We start from the raw sequence: 15,319 nt of genomic DNA on the forward strand, positions 1-15,319 counted from the left end.
GCAGCCCGAGGGAGCTGTGGCAGGGCGGAGGTGGCTGAGTCTCCATGGACTCCACTTGTCCCCTCAGAGGCACAAACTGCCACCAAGACTGCTTCTGTCTGCCCAGAGAGAGTGACTGCAGGTGGCTCTGGGGCACACTCTCCAACATCTGGGAAGTGAAATTGAATGCTATCACTCTCTGAAATAAAGCAAACTAACTCTAAGCACGTAAGCGTACCCACAGCGAAACTGTGACTATCTCAACTTTAAAAATTGTATCTCCACAGATGTTTGATGCGTGTGGTTAGAAGGGCTTGGAAGCTGCCGTCAGGAGCTACGAATATGTGTCTTTTCTTTTTTTATGTATATTTTTTAATGTTTATTTATTTTTTGAGAGATGGAGAGAGACAGAGCATGAGCGGGGGGGAGGGGGGGAGGAAGAGAGAGAGAGGGAGTCACAGAATCCGAAGCAGGCTCCAGGCTCTGAGCTGTCAGCCCAGAGCCCGACGCGGGGCTCGAACTCACGAAGCCTGACATCATGACCTGAGCCGAAGTCAGGTGCTTAACCGACTGAGCCACCCAGGCGCCCCCAAAATGTGTCTTTTCAAACCTTGCCCTTACAGACCGTGAAAAGCATTTGCCATTTGCCATACCGTGCGACCTACAAAAGATGGGACGACTGGACACGTAAAAATAAACATTTTCAGTTTAATAGAGGAACTAGAAATGTCTCTGTCGCTGCATGAACCATTTTGATATTCATGTTTTCCCACAGGACACACATTTTGCCTGGGCTGAAATGAACAGGTCGAGTTGAAAAATGAAAGGCAGGTACAGTTTGGGTAAAGCTGGGAGAAAGTAAGCATGAGGCCACTGACCCTTCCTGACCCTCCAGAAAAAGAAAGAAGAACACAGAGCGTCTGCCTCGGTGTCTGGAATGGAAGAGAATACGCAGGAACCTGGAGGGTGCTGGTTCCAGAGAAAGGTTAACAATGGATCATCGCAAGAGAGGGAGCCTTACTGAAATCTTTGTTCTTTTTCACGAAAGGTTAGAAAGGATTGTCCAGGATATTAACTCTCATCAGGAATTTGTTTTTTTGAATATCTTGCATGTTCACCTTGCCTGATACAATTTTTTCCCAGGAGGGGAGATTCGAGACTGTTTGAAGCCATTGGTCGTCCATTACCTCGGAGTCTGAGTACCACCATTCCTGAGAGGAGAGAAAGGGTGAAGAATTAATCAGCGCTCCCCGACTTACGTGACCAAGCCTGGTCTGATACCAGAACTGGTCCAGGGTCCTTGAACTTTTTTTTAATGTTTATTTACTTATTTTCAGAGAGAGAGAGAGAAAAAATGCATGTGCACATGGGGGAGGGGCAGAGAGAGAATCCCAGCGGGCTCCGTGCTCCCACAGACTGTGAGATCATGACCTGAGCCAAAATCAAGAGCCAGACGCTCAACCGACTCGGCCACTCGGGCGCCCCCAGGTCCTTGTGCTTTTAAACCACATGAACCCGGGGCACCTGGGTGGCGCAGTCGGTTAAGCGTCCGACTTCAGCCAGGTCACGATCTCGCGGTCCGTGAGTTCGAGCCCCGCGTCGGGCTCTGGGCTGATGGCTCGGAGCCTGGAGCCTGTTTCCGATTCTGTGTCTCCCTCTCTCTCTGCCCCTCCCCCGTTCATGCTCTGTCTCTGTCCCAAAAATAAATAAACGTTAAAAAAAAAAATTTAAACCACATGAACCCCCAGACAAATGATGAATTTTGCCCCCCAGACTAGGCTACTGACACGTGACTCTAAATAAACACACGGAAGTATAGGCCCATTCGCTTATTCAACAAGTGCTGAATACAAGGCGCTGGGCTGGATGCTACGCGTGATGTTCGCCTTCGAAGAGTTCACGTTCTCGAGGGGAGGAGAGACCTGCGTAGCAACATTAACACCAAGTGGAAAGCGGTGAGGGCTGCCGAGAAGGGGCGGAGATCTTGCCAAAGCAGATTTGAACGCGAGGGAGGTTCCATGGGAGCTCCAAGGGGACGAGGAGCCACACACACCTGAGCTACGGATCTATCGCCCCTTTTAGGAAGAGTCCAGAAAGGCCCGTGATGGTCTTCCGTGCTTGGGGAAAGCTAACGAGGCGGTAGGCTTCTGGGGCTTCCCTTGGAAGGGTGGGCATCCCCACGCCACCTGCTGGCCGGTGGTACGTACTTTGCTCATGTTCAGCCAGCATTTCTCCAGCACATTCCCCTGTGTTTCAGAGAGCCGTAAGGCTGTGTTCAGGAACAGGTCACAGTTCTGGCCGTCTCCCATGAGTATACAGACGTAGGCCATCAGGTGGTAAAGCCTCGGGTAGAAGACAGGGCCAGTGGTATTCTGGGTCACCAGGCTCTCCAAGTTCTAAAGGAAAAAACAGCATATCAGAATCAGAAAGGGTCCTTGGCCGCAACGATTTTTTCTCCACGGATGATGTGGGAACGTTTGAAAGATTGAAGCAATCAAATGAAAAAGCGTATTGCAGAGACATTACACAGGATGTAGTGGACACAAAGTGACACGCGTCAAGTGGGGTAGCTTCAGCGTTCTACCCGGACCAAGCATGCGATATGGGTGGGCTCACTAACCCTTTTCGGCAAGCGCTTTTTTTTTTTTTTTAAGTACCTTTTCTTTTTATTACCAAAGCCATATAAGTTACTGTTCAGAATTTAGGGGGGAAAAATGGAAGAAAAAAAAGAATCACCCATAAGCTTAGCACCGGGAAAGAAATATTTTTAACATTTAGGCACATGCTTTCCCACTTCTCTCTGTCTCTCTGTCTCTCTCTCTCACACACACACACACACACACACATCATACCCCCAATTGGGATCATACTAATCACATAGTATGGCAACTTTTTTTCTCATTTAGCATCACATGATAAACATTTTCCAGTGACATGATTCTTTTACATCAGAGCTCACAAATTCAAATGCTGACAAGAGTCAGGCAAGGAACATAAAGAAGCAGGCTGGCTATAGCATGATAAGAGCAGAGGGGATTATGTCATGCTAGAGATGTGCCCTATACAAGTGTCATCTCTCAATGCCGGCCAACAGCTGTCCTTTAGGCATGTGGGCTTGGAGTCACCAGATACTCCAATTTTTAAAAGAAGAGTCAGAAATTCAGAATTTTTACGTAAAATACCCCAATGTTTAAATGTACCATTTCTGACTTAACCAAACTTAAAAAAAAATTTTTTTTAATGTTTTTATTTATTTTTGAGATACAGAGCATGAGTGGGAGAGAGGCAGAGGGACAGGGAGACACAGAATCCGAAACAGGCTCCAGGCTCTGAGCCATCAGCACAGAGCCTGATGCGGGGCTCAAACTCACAAACCTCGAGATCAAAACCTGAGCCGAAGTCAGACTCTTAACCGACTGAGCCACCCAGGCGCCCCACCAATCTTCTCTTTGAAGTGCATATAGTTTTCATTTTCTCCAATCTTTTTACTGCTATAAACCTGAGATCAACATCTTTGTAGACAAATTTTTGTTTGTCGTCTGATTATTTCCTTAGGATAATTCCCAGGAAGAGAATTAACCAACGTGCATAATTTAAAGATATTTTGCCAGAACGCGCTCTGGAAAGTTTATGGGAGTCTTTCAGAGTAGGAGTCTGTCTTCTCACGTGTCTTTGCTAATCTGATGCTCAGCGAAACAATGTTCTATTGTTTTGTTGCTTTTATTTCAATATGACAGACATGGGATCAAAACGTTGGGTTTTCCTGACTGACCTGTTAACACGTCTATTTATCTATCAATTATTTATCTAAGAAATGCTCACCTGCTGCGAACAAGGCATCATTCTGTGTGCCGTGGGAGATACACGCAAGTTTGTGCTTCATTCATTCGTGTTCCTGTGTTGTCTCCGCTCCCTCCACCCCCACCCCCACCTCCTTTTCGAAGTCAAATAAATCACAAACTTCTTGAGCACAAAGACCGCGTTTTTCTCATCTTTATTGAACCCGGTAAGTACCTATTGTATTTTTCACCTGTACTGTCTTTGGGATAGAGGAGTTTTTATCACTTTACTATTCACTAAATAAAGACGTGCTTTCTTTTCATCATCTGCTAGTTTATCTACCTGGACTTTCATATGTCAGACTGGCCAAAAGTGGCCCCCTTTGTCAGTATTCGATCAATATTTGAAAGTGATAGTGACAGGGACGCCTGGGTGGCTCAGTCGGTTAAGCGTCCAACTCTTGATTTCGGTTCAGGGCATGATCTCACGGTCGTAAGATTGAGCCCCGCGCTCGGCGCGGAGCCTGGTTGAGATTCTCATGAGTCATTTTCTCAACTCCAGACACTCTATCAAATCACATGAAGTTACAGAAGACATAGTAATTCCGTAAATAATACATAATACAGAATAATCCCATAAAGCAAGATAATGTTTCAGGTAACCAAGCAACTCCATACCCTGAATGGAAGCCAGCAGAATGCTTTACGTAACAGAAATACAAATAGATGCTCTGTATCCAAAGAGAACGTCCCTCTAAGCAGAGGTGACAATGACCTTTTAAGTATTTCAGGCAGCGATCGGTAAGCAGTGTGAACAAATTGCAGGAGGAGACCCCGGCGCCTGGGTATCGTAGGACAGTGGTGAGCACAGCTCCTACGTGGGCAGATCGAAGACTTCCTCCTAACAACGTCCTGAGGATTAAATGAGCTACTTGTACTTCAAGACGCCTTGAAGTCCCAGGATGCCTTGCTTTGACAAAGTGTGACGTCTCTGAAACAGAGACATTCCTAAATTTTCAGCCTCTGGATTCTGCTCATAACCTTAAGGAACCTGCAAGCAGGTATCTTCCGAGATCTCTAGGGAAGATCCCTACCCAGAGGTAGTTTGGTCAGCATCTTGATTTTAAAGCCTTCTAAGACCCTAAGCAGAGAACCCGTCAAGCCTGTCCAGACTTCTGACCTGCCCACGTGTGCCATGAGAGGTTTGTGTGATTTCAGCTCTTAGGTTTGTGGTAACTGGGGGCCCGGCAATGGAAAACTAATACACGTGGGCTTAGTTTTGAAGAGGACAAGGCAAAACATTGTCAGGTCGACAGGAGATTTGGCCCTTCTTCCCTTGGAGGGTTTGCCCAGCCTAGGCTGTAAACTCCGAGAGGCGGGTACCGGGTGTGAGTTGCTCCCCCTCACACCCCAGCGCCTAGTATCTGGTGGTTACTGCATATCAGGCAGGAGGCCAGTGTTATTTATTTATGTGTTTTTGCACTCAGCACACGTTTGTTCGGTGAGTGGAAGATACGCACGTCCTGTAATGCTTATACTGAAGTGTCTGAAAATGCATTTTAAAAGTTTTTGTTCTTGGTTTTTTAAGAAGTTAACATGAGCCTGGGTGGCTCAGTCGGTTAAGCATCCGACTTTGGCTCATGTCATGATCTCCCGGTCCATGAGTTCGAGCCCCGCGTTGGGCTCTGTGCCGACAGCTTAGAGCCTGGAGCCAGCTTTGGATTCTTTGTTACCCCGCCATCTCTCTGCCCCCCCCCCCCCGACTCGTGCTCTGTCCTGTTCTGTCTTTCAAAAGTAAATAAGTGTAAAAAAAAAAAAAAAGAAGTTAACTTAGGGGCACCTGGGTGGCTCAGTCGGTTGAGCGTCCAACTTCAGCTCAGGTCCTGAGCCTGGAGCCTGCTTCATTCAGATTCTGTGTCTCCTTCTCTCTCTGCCCTTCCCCCACTCACACTCTGTCTCTCTCAAGAATAAACATTAAAATTTTTTTTTTTAAGTTAACTTAAAAGACACACTCAGGATCAGCTGAATATTTTTAATTTCCATGTGCAAAGACTTAACCTCCCAAGATGTTTATCATAATAACTGCCGTAAAATACTACGAAAAAATTCTATCCAAGGACAGTTTGGTAATATCATCTAACAAGATCTAGGAGACTTTATCTATAAGATAAAATACTATGCTTGCTTTTAACTCATGGTGTAGAAAACAATTTAATGACAGGAAATTATTCACAATATATTTTATTTGATAGCATGTTTTAAAAATGGAGATGTGTGCACGTGCACACACAGAGAAAAGACTTGAAAAGTGATGTCTCTCTTTGTAAAAAGTGGTTACCTCTGAGTAGTAAGGTTGTGAGCAATTTGTATTTCCTTCCAATCTGGGGGGAAGAAGTTACCTTAAAAAACTGTACTATAAACATAGAAATTCTGGGGCGCCTGGGTGGCTCAGTCGGTTAAGCGTCCGACTTCGGCTCAGGTCCTGATCTCGAACTCTTCGTGAGTTCGAGCCCCGCATCAGGCTCTGTGCTAATGTCTCAGAGCCTGGAGCCTGCTTCCGATTCTGTGTCTCCCTCTCTCTCTGCCCCTCCCCTGCTCATGCTCTATCTCTCTCTCTTTCTCAAAAACAAGTAAACATTAAAAAAGAATTTTTTAAATAAATATATAAATTCTGGAATCAGAGAAAATAATTTGCACAAGAAGGTAGACAGAAATCCACTTACGGAGTGGTTTATCCTGGAAACTGGCTCACCTTGAGCAGCTCGACTCCACTGTCCTGAGCGTTCTCAGACTGCCCCTCAATCTGCTTTTGAAGGTAGAGGACTTGCCCTTCCATGTACCTACTGATTCCTTCATAGTAAAGAGCTGTCGGGGTTCTTCTTGGCACTAGGTTTTTAGCTCTACTGGAAAAGATGTGAAAGTTGTCCCATTCCTGAAGCCTGGCATACCTGCGCCAGCACAGAAGAAGACGACAAATCAGTATCGCCCTTGGAATGTTCTGAAATGGGTCCCCCTGCAGGCCCAGCTCCCGGGACCTGGGCCTGGAGCCCACCGCCTGCTCCCCAGGACAAACGATGTGCTATGGAACAGGGCAAGAAGAGAATGTGTGGGTGGTTCGTGATGAATAGACTCCTCGGGAACCCTCGGCTAATATCAGCAAGCACTTAACTCTTTGGACTCTAAAAGGATCATCAAACACTCGGAGCTATGAATTCTAGGGCTTGAAGACATTGCTCCAGTTCCAGAGAGAGATGGCCCAGGCCAGTACCGCTCAAAGTGTGGGCCACCGACTGGGAACATCCGTGTCACCTGGATGCTGCTTAGAAATGCAGGCTCGCTGGTCCAGCCCCCATCTGCTGAATCACTCTGGGGACTGGGACGAGGCCAGGAATCCATTAACAAGTGTTAACAAGCTTCCCAGGTGATTCCTGTGCCCACTAACGTGTGACAAGCACAGGCCTAGGCCACAGCTGTTGAAAGAAAGTAGGATAAGAAACTAGGATGACTTTCAGACTTTAGATTCCTTGGATTTTTAATTCACCCGGGCGAGTTCATTTGACTTTGAACTTTAATTTCTTTGGACTCTTACTGGTAAGGGCAATTAATTTTTAGATTTTAATGTCTCCCAGGGAATTTCGGAATAGATTTCTTTTCGAATTTGGAACTGCTCTAGTCTGTGGCGCTTTAGACAGGAATGTCTTCAGATGCTCATTTCAGTCATCACAGAGTCCAAATAAATAGTGGACACCGTGGCTGCACGTAGCATGTTGGGAGTGGCTGCGGAAGTCATTTGATGAATGTTCTGGAGCCTTGCTGTTGCTCTACTTCTTTGAAGGTACGACCATAGCTGCAGGTTTACGGAGTTGAAAACCTAATGAGTGGGGGCGCCTGAGTGGCTCCGTCGGCTAAGCGTCCGACTTCAGCTCAGGTCACGATCTCGCGGTCCGTGAGTTCGAGCCCCGCGGCGGGCTCCGGGCTGATGGCTCGGAGCCTGGAGCCTGCTTCCGATTCTGTGTCTCCCTCTCTCTCTGCCCCTCCCCCGTTCATGCTCTGTCTCTCTCTGTCTCAGGAATAAATAAACGTTAAAAAAAAAATTAAAAAAAAAAAAGAAAACCTAATGAGTGAAAGGCGTTCAGCCACAGTTGTGGTCAGGAGGTGGCAGCAGTGTAGGAGGTAGGCAGGTGTGGCTTGGCACCCGGCCCTCCCCATCCTGAGGGGCAGTGAGGCCCGCGTAAAGGAGCTTCGTGTGGCGCTTCTCTCTGCCACAGGGTGGAGAGCTCTTGATGGGGGAGAACTGCCGCTTTCCAGAACTGCCTCCTGCTGAGTGGGCAAGTCTAATCCTGGGCTTCAACATTAGGAAGCCCACCGGCCTGCAGATACCTGCAGACATAAGCCACATCCTCCAAAATCCGTTCTATCAACGTTTTCCAATATAATTCCATCTGTGGGGGGCGGGGGTTGTGGGCAGGTGGCACTATTTTTTTTTAAGGTGTATTTATTTATTTATTTTTGAGAGAGCGGGGTACACAGCAAGCTGGGGAGGGGCCGAGAGAGAGGGAGACCGAGTCCCCAGCAGGTTCCGCGCAGTCAGCACGGAGCCCGATGCGGGGCTCGAACTCACACACTGGGAGATCACGCCTGAGGCGGAACCAAGAGTGGAGGCTTAACTGACTCAGCCCCCCAGGCGCCCCACAAATGGTGCTATTTATCAGTCTCCCTCGCACCCCACCGCTCCTCAGTAGCAAGTACCCTTCCTCTCTATATTACCACGCCATGGTGCGCAGGTAATAAAGCCTTGTGGCACTGACTACAGCCGGGGTGGCCTTGCTTAAGGGCAAGATGACCCCAAGGGGCCTTTCAGTGTAAATCCACCCCGACGCCTTCAATGCCTTCAATCTCTCAGGTACAACAAAGTATAAATTCTTTTCTTTCATTTCTGTGTGCGTGCGTGTGCGCCTGTGTGTGTGTGCGTTCTGTGTGTTAATGTCCCCTTCTTCGGGAGTCAACATGTTTCAAACGTGGGAGTGTAGTGAGTGCAACACATTGTTACCAGATAGCTATACTCGAGTAAAGTCCCAGGAGGATTCCACTTTGGAATTTGAGGATTCTGTTGTCTTCATTTTGGTATATGAATTCCAAACATTCTTCAAATGTCTTATAAACAAAGCCTAAAAAAAAAAAACAGAGAGAAACAGGAGAGCTTTGCTGGTGGGCGGGGGTGGTCCTGTTCTGGCCTAGTAGCTTCCAGCAGACGTCCCCACTGTGGGGAGAGGCCTTAATCTCGGTTTATGAATCCAGACGGTCCGGTAGATTGCAACAACCTTGTGACCACACTGCCCGCCCCGCCCCTGCCATGCTTCCCTTGCCGGCAGCAATATCTACAGCCCTTTTCAAAATCCCATGGTGATGGAGGAGCCTGGGCGGCTTATTTGGTTGAACGTCCAACTTTCTGGCTCAGGGCACCATCTCACAGCTCGTGAGTGGGAGCCCCGCGTCGGGCTCTGTGCCGACACCTCAGAGCCTGGAGCCTGCTTCGGATTCTGTGTCTCCCCCTCCCTCCCCTGCTCACTCTCTGTCTCTCTCTGTCTCTCTCTCTCTCAAAAATAAACATTAAAAAAAATCCCTTTTCGGGGCGCCTGGGTGGCGCAGTCGGTTAAGCGTCCGACTTCAGCCAGGTCACGATCTCCCGGTCCGTGAGTTCGAGCCCCGCGTCGGGCTCTGGGCTGATGGCTCGGAGCCTGGAGCCTGCTTCCCATTCTGTGTCTCCCTCTCTCTCTGCCCCTCCCCCGTTCATGCTCTGTCTCTCTCTGTCCCAAAAATAAATAAACATTGAAAAAAAAAATCCCTTTTGATTTAAAAAATCCCGTGTTGGGGAACGAATGCCCAGGCCGGCCCCTCTGGTTTACTGTGGACACTGAGGGCTGCCTCGTCGGTGGAGCTCCTTTTCCGAATCTCCGAGCAGCTACCGGTGCCCGGATCCATTGGCAATCCAACGCTTCCTCGTAAAGCGCGAAGTCTGTCCGTATATTCTGCTAACAAGTACTCTAGTAAGACACTGTCAGTCACTACCACTTGTGTGTAAAGTGATCTGGCGCTAAACTGGCCGCTTACACCCGTCAGGTTCTTCTGGGCCAAATTCTCCTCCTTGCTGGTCCTTCACAATTCTTCCACCTTCCAGATGGCTCCTAGCTCTTACACCCGCTTCTCCCCTTCCCTGTCCGATAGGTCTTTCCAGCCGGAATCCTAGTGGGCTCGAGACCCCAGCCCCGAGAGCGGCCACACCACACTAACACGCGTGTTAAACCCCAATTTCTTGTAAATTCCAAAGCCACGCTCACCGGAATAAAGCATGAGGTCCAGGCAGACGAAATAGAAAAAGGCCTTGCTGAAGATGTGCTCTTCTGATATAGAAAGGTCCCACAGCCACCCCAGCACTTGGATCAATTGTTTGTTTCTGTGGGCAAAGGAAGGTGGTAAAGATTAGGAGGTGCTGGGGAGGAGAGGATGGAGTTTAGCGCTGGGCTCGGCTTCATCCTGCCCGCAATTCCGGACCAAATGCGGCCCTTTCGCAAATTTCGAAGCCACTCCCAAATCGCAAATTGGCTCTTGGCTCAAACTGTTGTCACGGACCCCTGCGTCAGGGCCACCAGAGTCAGGCCAAGTTGGCTGGAGCCTCCGGTCCTGGTTGCCTTTCTCTGGGCTTCTGCCTCCCCTGTGAGACTCCTCCCTTTCCCTCCACCTGGCAGCCTGACTCTCATAGCAGGGGAAGACAGTAAACAGACTAGGGATGATGTACACACAGCAGGGGCCTGGCTGGTTCAGCGGGTGGAACGTGGGACTCACCATCTCAGGGTTGGGAATCCGAGCCCTACACCGGATGCAGAGATTATTTTTAAAAATAATAAAATCTTACTCAACACGTCTCCGGAGGCAAGGGAAACAGAAGCAAAAATGAACTACCGGGTCCTCATCAAAATAAAAAAGCTTCTGCACAGCCAAGGAAACAATCAGCAAAACTAAAAGGCAACCGACGGGATGGGAGAAGATATTTGCCAACGACATATCGGATAAAGGGTTAGGGTCCAAAATCTATAGAGAATTTATGAAACCCAACGCCCAAAGAACAAATAATCCAGTGAAGAAATGGGCAAAAGACATGAATAGACAATTCTCCAAAGGGTTGCTGGAGGGGTGGGAGGAGGGGGGAGGGGCTAAATGGGTCAGAGGCCCTAAGGAATCTATCTACTCCTGAAATCATTGTTGCACTAGATGCTAACTAATTTGGAGGTCAATTTTTAAAAATAAAAATAAAGAAAGAAATAAAATAAAAATAATAAAATCTTACAAAGAAAATGCCGTGCAGAGAGCAGTGGTGTCCCAAAGTCTATGATCATCAGTCACATCTTACCGTAAATCCTGCTCCCTCGCCAGCCAATGGCCAGGCTAAAGTGAACCCCGGACGCTCAATTCCTATGGCTTCCTCCCTCTAATTTTGGGAAACGCTTTCGGCTAAATACCTGTTTTTCAAGAAGAGAGATTTACTAAGCCAGCAGAGGACCGTATAGTGCCTGTTAGGATTTCGGAGCAGCGCCCACATCTTCTGGGCTCGAGAACCTGGGAAGAAAGCAATTCCAGGATATTTCAGGATGTTACTTGGCATCTGCATGGCCCTTCTCGCCCAGACAACCCTTACCTAAGTCAATGGCCAAGTCCAAGTGACCCATTAAAAGCTTGGTGTAGCCCAGTTTATCAGCCACATGTGACACGATTTCAATGCCCTCGCCTTTCAGGGGGAGGTTGAAGATCTGCTCCATGGCCATGATTTCATATTTGTACCACACGCCCTGGTAGCCGGCCAGCTGGTGGTGCAGTGAATAATCCAGGTAGGCCTTAATGATCTGGAATGGCAGAAGTGGAGAAAAGAGGTGACACCCAGATGGCACCCAAAGCAGGAAGCCCAGGGACACCACCCGGCGTGGGCCGGTACACGTGTGTTTACTAAGCTTGAGAATGGAGCCGGTCATTTGGCCAACGCACGGGCTTTGGTGCAGAAATTAAACTGGGTCTCTGTGCCCTTTTTCCTGGGTCATCCGGGACAAGCTCGAGGGCTCCCTTGGCCCCAGGGTCCTTAAGCAAAATAGAAGAATTTCAGTTTCTGTGAAAAGTAAAAGCCGTAGCTTATATATATGGATATAGGACTGCAAAGCAAAAAGCCTGGAAGGGTTCATTCTGAGGTGCGCACAGTAGTTACCTATTGGGGGAGGAGATCTGAGGGACAGGAGGGACTTTCCTTTTGACTTCATACGTTTCTGTGACCTTTTAATTTGTGAGAACAAGTACTGTCCTTCTGTTGTTTAACAAAAAAAGAAAGGGGGGGGTTGGGTTTGTTTGCATGTAAAAAGAGGAAAGAGCAGTTGTAAACTGAGTTTTGAGACTCAGGAGAAGTTGGGTACTCTATAAACAACCCTTTTCAGTGGTAAAGTTGCACCAGGACATGAACGCCTAGGGACAGGTGAAAAGAAAGTTCCTGCCAAAGAAGCATCCCTGATTAGAAGCGCCAGGTACGGAGGGCAGTCAGTGGGGAGGCATTTAGGAAAAAGGGGCTTTGGGGGCACCTGGGTGGTGTTGTCAGTTAAGTGACGGACTCTTGATCTCGGCTCAGCTCATGGTCTCACAGTTCACGAGTTCAAGCCCCACCTTGGGCTCTGGGCTGATGGCACGCAGCCTGCTTGGAATTCTTTGTCTCTCCTTCTCTCTGCCCTTTCCCCCCCTTGCGCCCAGGCTCTCTCTCTCTCTCTCAAAGTCAATAAAAATAAATAGAAAAAAGGGACTTTTTCCTAGGATTCGTCAAATCCCACAGAATAAGCGGTCCACGAATTCGGTGCTGCGGGCAGTTCTGTGGGCACCTGTGAAACCACAAGTCAACCTGTGGGAGTTCCTGTGCTCCTGATCTGTGTTTCAGATGGCACCCCAGAAGGGCAGGGCAGCCGGAAGCCGTGGAGAGGAGAGGACTGCGGGGCGAAGGAGATGTCCAACGCTGTGGCAGAGCCCAGGACTTCTTGGATTCGGACCAAGAGCATGGCATCTGACTGCTTCATTTTGTCGGGAAAATAGAAAGCTTGGTGGTTATGTGGCTTGGCAGCGGTCACGCCACAGATAGGTAAAGTTCTGGAAACCACTCTCTCGGGACTCATTCTAGTTCTTTCTGTTATCCGACACCAAGTGCCTCATCTGCTCTGGAGCGCCCAGAGGCCGCTCTGCCCTCTGTCACGGCCACCTTGTTGGCACAGAGCCCAAGGTGGGGCTTGAACCCGTGAACTGTGAGACCATGACCCGGGCTTGAACCCATGAACTGTGAGTCCATGACCTGAGCTGAGATCAAGCCTTTTTCGATTCACTTTCCGATTTTGGCTTTTCCGCTGTCGTCTCCTGTCCTCCAATGCCACCGCGTTTTTAAGAGACAGCCCCCAAGTATGGAGGGGAATCAAAGCATTTCATTCAGTAAATATTTGTTGAGCACCTACTATGTGCCAGGCACTATTACTGGGGCTCGGGATGTGGAAAAGATAACAGACAAGGTCCCTACTCTCATGGAGTTTATAGGCCAGTAGGGGACACAGGCTGCACACTAACAAAAGAACAAACAAGTAAATGCCAGATGGTAATAAGAGTTACTAAAACAGGTTAGAGTCCCTGGGTTAGGTGGTCAAGAAAGGCTTCATGGAGGAGGAAACCTTCCAGCTGATAAGCACAGAGACTGGGAAAGGTGGGGGGATGGGCGCTCAAGGCAGAGGAAATGTCCATTTCGAAGACCCTACAAGGGGATTGAATTTAATGTTTGAGGAGCCAAGAGAGTCTAACATGGCTGGGTGTAGTGGCCCAGGAAGCCACAAGACGAGGACGGCATATAGGCAGAGGACTATATTTGATGGGCTTTATACATATTTATGTGCCCTGGTCTACCGAAAGGCAGATTCCTGGCTAGGAACTTAAGCTCCTCCAACATTTACAGTGCTACTTGACCATTTCCTTTAATTCTCGATAATTAATCGCCACAAGAGGAAGTTCTTGCCCCGGAAGAAACCTCGACTTGATGTACTTTTTATGAGGGAACCAGGTCATTTTCATTAGCGGAATTGGATTTAGCTTAATAATGTCTTGATCTTTTCCCTTGGAGTTTTCCTCATCTAATGGAAGATGTCCCAGTTCCTGACCTCGTAGGAGCCGAGGGCAGGCTGCCCCCAGACGGGCCACTTTGGCACGGACATTATTTTGATTAAGAGCAATCGAGGGGCGCCTGGGTGGCTCAGTCGGTTAAGCGTCCGACTTCAGCTCAGGTCACGATCTCGCGGTCCGTGAGTTCGAGCCCCGCGTCGGGCTCTGGGCTGATGGCTCAGAACCTGGAGCCTGCTTCCGATTCTGTGTCTCCCTCTCTCTCTGCCTCTCCCCCGTTCATGCTCTGTCTCTCTCTGTCTCAAAAATAAACGTTAAAAAAAAATTTTTTTTTTTAAATAAAAAAAGAGCAATCAAAACCCAGCAGACTCAGGAAATGCTTTTTTTTTTTTTTTAGGCTTAAACAAATTTGTTTCATTTTTAAAATTGAAATATAATTAACATACGGCATTCTATTAGTTTCAAGGAAAAGCTCTTTATCTGCCCCCCAACTGCCTGCTTTACCGAACTTCACGTGTGTGTGGATTCCCTGTACCTACACTATTGTATTTTATTTTCTCCCGTGAAACCGTCTCCTGGCAACTTGATTCTTAGCCCAGCTGGAAGGACCCGGAAGGGCAGAGGAAATTCCTCCTCCCGACAACTTAGGCAGTTCTCCCAGTGTGGTCCTGGGATCCCCGGAGGTCCCTGGAGACCACTTTAGGGAGTGCCCGGAAGTCAAAGCCAATATTTGCGTCAGGAAACATGGCGAAAGACTGAAACAGACAAACAACAAACTTGGTGGGTGTCCCGTCTAGCTCACTCGTGAAGGTTATCTCTGTTTCTCACTGTCTTTGGGCTATTTTACAACTCTGTATGAGGCAGAAGAAAACTGATAATATTGTAAATTATTCTCTTGCATAGACATGTAAGTATTCCAGGGAATATGTGTGATTATTGCCCCGTGACAGGGCTATGTTTGCATCCAGTCATAATTGAATTCTCCTTAGAACAAGTTGTAACATCTTACTAGCTCTCAGTAATTAAAGTGTTTAATAGAGTCTTTGATATGTGTTCTTTTTATGTTTCTAAGAGTCATGATTTTATCTTTAAAAAAAAATTATCTTTTAGGGGACACCTAGGTGGCTCAGTCAGTAAAGCGTCCAACTTTGGCTCGGGTCACGATCTCGTGGTTTGTGGGTTCGAGCCCTGCATAGGGCCCTCTCCTGTCAACGCAAAGCCTCCTTCAGATCCTCTGTCTCTCCCCTCCTCTCAAAAATAAAACTTTAAAAAATTATCCTTGGGGTGCCTGGGTGGCTCAGTGGGTTAAGCGTCCGACTTCAGCTCGGTTCGTGATCTCGCGGTTCACGGGTTTGAGCCCCGTGTCGGGCTCCGCACTGACAGCTCAT

The 15,319-nt window shown here is 48.1% G+C and overlaps 1 protein-coding gene across 1 annotated transcript in view; it reads right to left on the minus strand.

The window, feature by feature from the left end:
• Positions 1 to 667: 667 nt before the first annotated feature.
• The window catches only part of ADCY10 (adenylate cyclase 10), a 74,140-nt gene continuing 59,488 nt past the window's right edge, over positions 668 to 15,319 (minus strand). Inside the window, exons 27-33 of the mRNA XM_043567652.1 lie at positions 11,452 to 11,656; positions 11,276 to 11,372; positions 10,097 to 10,212; positions 8,809 to 8,926; positions 6,511 to 6,706; positions 2,187 to 2,375; positions 668 to 1,190 (exon numbers count right to left, since the gene is read on the minus strand). Coding sequence (XP_043423587.1) covers positions 1,029 to 1,190; positions 2,187 to 2,375; positions 6,511 to 6,706; positions 8,809 to 8,926; positions 10,097 to 10,212; positions 11,276 to 11,372; positions 11,452 to 11,656 — 1,083 coding nt within the window. The 3' untranslated portion in view covers positions 668 to 1,028. The remainder of the gene's footprint in view (positions 1,191 to 2,186; positions 2,376 to 6,510; positions 6,707 to 8,808; positions 8,927 to 10,096; positions 10,213 to 11,275; positions 11,373 to 11,451; positions 11,657 to 15,319) is intronic.

The sequence above is a fragment of the Prionailurus bengalensis genome, chromosome E4, assembly GCF_016509475.1.
Source record: "Prionailurus bengalensis isolate Pbe53 chromosome E4, Fcat_Pben_1.1_paternal_pri, whole genome shotgun sequence".
Lineage (NCBI taxonomy): Eukaryota > Metazoa > Chordata > Mammalia > Carnivora > Felidae > Prionailurus > Prionailurus bengalensis.